Source organism: Gobio gobio (assembly GCF_949357685.1).
Source record: "Gobio gobio genome assembly, chromosome: 6".
Lineage (NCBI taxonomy): Eukaryota > Metazoa > Chordata > Actinopteri > Cypriniformes > Gobionidae > Gobio > Gobio gobio.
The window spans coordinates 42484037-42490423 of record NC_137102.1 but is presented as its reverse complement, the minus strand read 5'-3'; the positions used below and the strand labels follow the sequence as shown (position 1 = coordinate 42490423).

The 6387-nt window shown below is 38.3% G+C and overlaps 2 protein-coding genes across 2 annotated transcripts; both read left to right on the top strand.

The window, feature by feature from the left end:
* Positions 1 to 113: 113 nt before the first annotated feature.
* zp3f.2 (zona pellucida glycoprotein 3f, tandem duplicate 2) lies at positions 114 to 1586 on the top strand (the record flags this gene model as incomplete). The annotated part of the gene is made up of 8 exons (XM_079820461.1): positions 114 to 236; positions 318 to 421; positions 500 to 591; positions 669 to 849; positions 981 to 1086; positions 1166 to 1254; positions 1338 to 1429; positions 1522 to 1586. 8 exons carry the CDS (start codon positions 114 to 116, stop codon positions 1584 to 1586), a joined length of 852 nt encoding a protein of 283 aa, XP_079676587.1.
* A 135-nt stretch (positions 1587 to 1721) lies between these two features.
* On the top strand, positions 1722 to 6302 carry zp3f.1 (zona pellucida glycoprotein 3f, tandem duplicate 1; the record flags this gene model as incomplete). Its single annotated transcript, XM_079820460.1, has 10 exons — positions 1722 to 1741; positions 1827 to 1834; positions 4146 to 4351; positions 4714 to 4811; positions 4901 to 4992; positions 5078 to 5258; positions 5373 to 5478; positions 5564 to 5652; positions 5865 to 5956; positions 6271 to 6302. 10 exons carry the CDS (start codon positions 1722 to 1724, stop codon positions 6300 to 6302), a joined length of 924 nt encoding a protein of 307 aa, XP_079676586.1.
* Positions 6303 to 6387: the final 85 nt, after the last annotated feature.

Below are 6387 nucleotides of genomic sequence, written 5' to 3'. Positions count from 1 at the left end.
TTTCTTCAACTTTTAGGTGTACATTCAAGTACTTCCTCTCTCCTTTTCCTATAGATATCCAAGTTACGTGTGGGGAACAGGCTGTTCATGTTAAGTGGAGGGTGAACCAGTCAATGACTGAAAATCCTGCTCGTCTTTTCTTGGGTAGCTGCTTTCCTTCACGGTTCTCAACTGTGCCAAATGGAGCAGAGGCAGAGTTTCACTATCCACTTAGTGGGTGTGACTTCAGACGGACGGTAAATTCACTTTCTGATTTTGGTAATCCCAGAATCCTGAAAATTGAGATTTTATGTTTTAATTTTTTTCCCTTTCATTAGTCAACATGGAAATACTTGGTGTATGAGAACAAGCTAACCTACAGGCCTTTGCCAAAGCCCTCCCCTCCTTCTTTCACATATCCAATTATATGTGTGAATGACAGGTAACCTCACAACAGGTCTTTAACAGGACTCCCGATCGCAAACCATTCCCATCGATAATCCAATGATTTTGTCTTTAGGCCAAAAGGTTGGACTCCTGCTTTCGCAAGCTCTTCTGTTGGTGCTATACAAGGTCATGGAGTACTGGACTTTCACATGGCAATTCTCAATCGTATGTAGGCAAATCTTGATCTATTGTCTGATTCTCGTTCTAACAATAGGCTAACTCTCCTATCATCTTCTCTCCAGATGATTTCAGTGGCCCTGCAGAATCTAGTGTATTTCCGATGGGATCTTTTGTCCCCATTTGGGCTGGTGTTAACCAGCAAGCCCATCAGCCACTGGTGTTGCTTCTTGAGGAATGTGTAGCTTCTACAACCCTCGAAATCTACCCGGAGACCATTACGTACCCACTCATTGCCAATAAAGGGTGTGTATATTTGTGTTTTTCGTTTGTTGAAATAATCATTATTAAGAACATCAAATAAAGTTAGATCTTCCTTATTTGCTGAAATGTAGTGGCCATATTTTTATAATTGACTTAATGTGAACCCATCATAGGTGTCTTGTGGATGGTAAGAAAAGCTTATCCAAGTTTTTACCAAGATATCACTCATCCTCAATCCTGCTTCACCTTCAAGCATTCAGATTCGCCATAGGAGAAGAGGTGAGGGAGTCTCTTCATAAGAATGCGGCAAGTTATTAAACATCTGAATTTGTTGCTGCCTGTTCTCCCCCACCCACAGGTCTATGTCCATTGCAAATTAATTGCATGGGACCCTGACAACCTCAGCGACGTGAAGAAGGCCTGCAATTATAATCAAACCACAGGAGCGTAAGTGTTTGACTTTTGTAAATAAAAATCCTTAAATTCTGACATGATTTATGGGAAAATATCCTATAATCCTTCATTAACAGATGGGAGCTTTTAGATGACCCTTTCCAGAGTTCTCTTTGTCAATGCTGCGATTCAACATGTGGAGTTCGTGGAAAGAGGGACACGGATTCCGGTAAATCAAAAGCATAATGCAATTAACTAATCGTGTTATTGCAAACACTTTAACGTGGGTTTAAACCAACATGCAATGTGTTGGGATTACAGCACCTCAAGGACTGGTACTAAAGTCTGTGTTGGGACCTTTGACATTTACTGAAGGTTCAGCATGATTTTACTCTGCGCCATCCTTTATTTCAGAGAAAGGTTTGTGATTTTTGTTCTTGGAATATTAATGCAATACAATATTTTTTGGGGGATTGTTGGGTATATTTCAGTGGTTTTTTTTCTCTCATTGGTAGGTGGTGATGCAGTGGATAATTGGCAGGTCAGTGAGGTTTACATTTTATATTAGTGTTCTGAATAAATAAACCTTGTGTACAGTGAACTAACTTTTTCCATCTTCTCTTTAGGATTCATGGTCAGGAGTTATTAGGAGCCCAGAAGAAGTCATTAGATTTTTTTGGGGGGGCCTCCTGTTGTTCATTAAAGGACTATGAAAAAACATCCTTTTTTGTGTCCATTATTTGAAACTTTTGTCCCTGCTGTGAAAGTGGTGTCACATCAATAATGTCTTTATAAATTGATAATATTTCCCTCTGATAGGGGAGAGTGGGGCACAAACACATGGTTTAACACTTTCCCCACATGCCAGGATGATGAAACTTAGTGTATTTATTAGTTGCTATATCAACATTATTTAGAGGAAAATTAAAAATCTGAAATTCTCATTTAACAGTTGAGAACGTTCTTTAATGCTGATCTAACCAGAAGAGACACAAGCCGGGTTTAAATCCTAGTTGTGCAGGTGGGGTGCGTTGTAACACTGCGTTACAATGAGCCCCTACTAGAACTATGCTATTCTATTGAGAAACCATGAGAAAAAAGGTGAATAAAGACTGTTAAAGTTCAGAAATGCTTAATTATGTTTTGAACTACACTCTAAAAAAAAAAAAGGTTCTATATTGCACCAAAATGGTTCTTGGCTTGTAATCATAGGGGAACCTTTTTTAGTGCTATATAGCACCAATTTTGGTGCTTCAGAGGTTCTTTACCGGTTCTTTGACTAGGGTGCTATATAGCACCTCTGAAGAACCACTGAAGCACCAAAATTGGTGCTATATAGCACTAAAAAAGGTTCCCCTATGATTATGAGCCTTTTTTTTTTTAGAGTGTATGCCGTATAACTCTGTTTTGAGGTGTTTGTTGTCAAACTCAAAATTACTATTAAAAAATGCCTTTTATTTGAAAAGGTTAATTGTCTTTCGTTGACTATTTTATTTTGGATTTTTTAAAGTTATATCATAACATTTTAAGATATAATTTGGTTATATTACAATGTGCCCCCTCTTGCATGTTACAATGTACCCCACCTATGGGGCATGTCACATTTCACTTCCATTCTTTTGGGGTAAATCAAGAAAGTATACACTGTATAAATGAAACAAAGCCACTTGTACTAGACGTGTGCAATTAATGTGGGAAAAAAATAAATACTCTGAACCACAAGTGGATTTGCACAAACTGAGAAAGATGAAAAGCGTTAGGTTGTGCCCAGCCCTCCCCTATCATTAAATTAATCACTCCCAGCTAAGAGAGCAAATTATATCATGTATTGAGGAAATGTTAAAATGCCTTGAGAAACTTGGAGGATCTGATTTGTGTAAACATGTAACTAATTGTATGCTCAGATGTAAAATAAAATGTGTGTAAACCCACATTAAGTAGATATTCACAGAGCCTGGGCTTGTAAAAACAGTGGCCTGGTTTTACAGACACGCCAGGGCTTAGATTAAGTAGTTCAATTAGGGCATTTGGGCCTGGTTTCACACAGAGATTTATATTAAGCCAGGATTAGGCCTTAGTTTAATTTGGACATTTAAGTAGCTTTTATAAACCTGCCTTAGAAATTATATTTTAAGATATGTCTGTGAAAGTTTCTTCCGCTCAAACATGCATTTAGTCTGGGACTAGATTACGCCTTGTCTGTGAAACTAGGGGTTAAGTAGATTTCTTAAACGAACCTTAGAAAAACATTACTGCTGTGCATCGTGAGATAAAACAATGGCACTGACATATTTTAAGATCAGTGCAAGTTGCTTTCAGTTAAAACATCTCAAACATGCATTTTAGTCTGGGATTAGCTGAAGCCTTGTCTGTGAAACTGGGAGTATATATTTTTGCAACCTGCTGTAACAATTGTGCTAAAGAGTTGCCACATTTATGTTTTTGCAGACATTGCCAGGAATGTGAGAATGCTAGTGGGTTGGTTCTAATAAAAATTTGCATATTGCAAAAACCCTTTAACTGGCATTTGTATAAATCACAACCGAGATGAATGCCATTGGTAAAAATCTAATTTACTAGATATGTATTCAATACAAAGCTGTTCCAGTTTATATGCATTTGAAAACATTTTATTTTGCACTCTTGAACACTATACAAGCAATATTTGCCATGTTTGATATGATCAGAGCTTTGGCAGCTGATGTTCATTAAGTTCATCCGAACAATGAGTTTCAGATGGGAATCCTTTAATTAGCTATCAAGCAAATTGCATAAAGGATTGCCTTTGATGCAACTGCATATCGTCAAAATGGCTTCCTTTTTTATGCTTGTAGTGTTTGTTTGTCTGGATGTTTTCTTAGTGGCACAAGCAGGTAATACGAGTCTTATAGCAGATAGTGAATTTTAACAGCAATTCCTGAATTTTGTATATGCTGTTCCTAAAGCCATCTCCAAATTTAACTCCCCTTTAGCAGTTACTGTGGACTGCGGCAAAAACTCTATGTCAGTGCGATGGCTTGACGCAAACTCTCAAGTGGATCCATCCCTTCTCCGCCTGGGAAGCTGCCCTCCAACCCAGGTTTCTGTAAAACCTCAAGGTTCTGAGGCCGTGTTTTATGCTGAATTTGGGGCCTGTAATATTAGGAGGATGGTAAGTTCAGTAAAGTTTATTGTTCTTCAGTAGTAAAGGGGAAACTGATTTGCTATTTGATTTACGTGTGTTTGGAAGTGCGAACCACTGTTAGCTAATAACTTGAGAAACAATGTTTTAATTTCTGTAGGGAATTCATTGAGCCATATTTAAATCTTAAAACCTTTTGGATCCATCTACACATGTATCATCTATATATTTATTTACCTGACACAAAGATGGCTGATTTTGGGGTATCTTCGCAGTGCTGAGAAAAGTAACCCTTATTGCCTTCAGCAGTGGTTTGAATGACAAAAGGGTGTTTAATGTATTAAATACTTGGTCTATTAATTTGTCTTTTCTGAATCTCTTCCTCTTCATAGGTGACACTCCATGAGCTTGTGTTTGAGACCGAGATCACTTCGACAACTTTGTCAAAAGCTACACCAATGTCTTACCCTGTGACCTGTAAATATGAAAGGTGACCTCCATTCTCCATTTCTAATCTGTTTTATTGCTGCTTGAAGACCTTCTGATCAATGTAGATCGAAACTGCTGCCTTTTTCTTAGGCCAGAAGACTGGACGCCACCTCGGTATGATCCTGTGCTGTTTCATACACATGGTCAGGGAGAGCTGTCCTTTCGTATGGATTTCATGAAGGGTATGCATGCATGTACTTGTAATTAAACATTCTTGACTTTCTTCTCGAATCTACAATTATCTTATAACTAATTTTCTAATTATAGATGACTTTAGTGGTGTGGCCACTACCACAACATTCTCATTAGGCTCAACAATCCCAATTGCTGCTTCACTTGACCAGAAGGCCCATCAGCCACTAATACTGCTCCTGGATGAATGTTTGGCCTCCACAACACCAGAATTGGGTCCAGATTCTCATATTTACCCACTCATTACCAATAAGGGGTATGTGTGAAGATTTATAAAGCCTTAAAATGTTTGTTCCACAGCAGTGGAATGATTAGCACAGATCTTGGTCTACTGTACTATGGTGTATGCAGTTATTATTTTTTTTAAAAGGTGTCTGGTAGACAGCAAAAAGACAAACTCCATGTTTCTGCCAAGAACCCAGTCGTCAGAGATCAGACTAAGTCTTCAAGCTTTCAAGTTTGCCATCGGAGAAGAGGCAAGTTTGGGTTTGTCTGTGGTGGGGCTTGTCTGTCTGTGGTGGGGGTTTGTCTGATTACTTTTCCCTTTTCCACCATCCTCAGGTTTTCCTGCATTGCAGGCTTGTGGCATGGGACCCAAGAGACCTGGATGGTAGCAAGAAAGCTTGTCATTATGACCGGAATAGCTCACGGTATGATTTATAAATTTAATAAAGGTTCCTAAAGGGGGTTTTCACAGTGGTACCATACACTGATTTTGAGTTCCCAAAGAACCTTTCATTTTTAATCTAAAGAACCTTTTCAGTGCAATTTAAAGGTTGTTAAAGTTTAAATATGAAGCCACAGAGGTCAATAGGCTAAAAAAAGTGTTCCCCCCCCCCCCCCCTTTTTTTTTTTTTTGCAGGTGGGTGTTGATTGACGATCCATCCCGGAGTTCTCTCTGCAGCTGCTGTGACACTAACTGTCAAGGAAGAAAGAAAAGGGAAATAACCGCAGGTGAATTCTCCCTATCTTTTGCTCCAAATACGAACATGATTACATGATCTTCCCATAAATAAAAATAGACAATTTCAGGAGTTTTTGACAATTCGCTGAGTATTTATCAATGTGTTTTACTACTGGAAATAGTGACTGAATGATTTTACAGGTTCCTCCACTGTAACTGCTGTGCTTGGGCCTCTTATTATTGAAAATTGAGGACTGGGTCATACCTCATGGATTTGACAAGGTTTTGTAATCTTTGGTGTTTATTGTTATAATTATAATTCATTTCCATTGTGACCCATTTCATTTTTTAATTGTTTCCAAAGATGGTGCCTCCAAGCCACTGAAGACGTCCTAAAGGGTGGAGCTCTACCTGTGCCTGTTTAACTGTATTTATGAAAAATAAACTATAATAAAGTGGAAGTGCTTCTTTCTTTACCTAT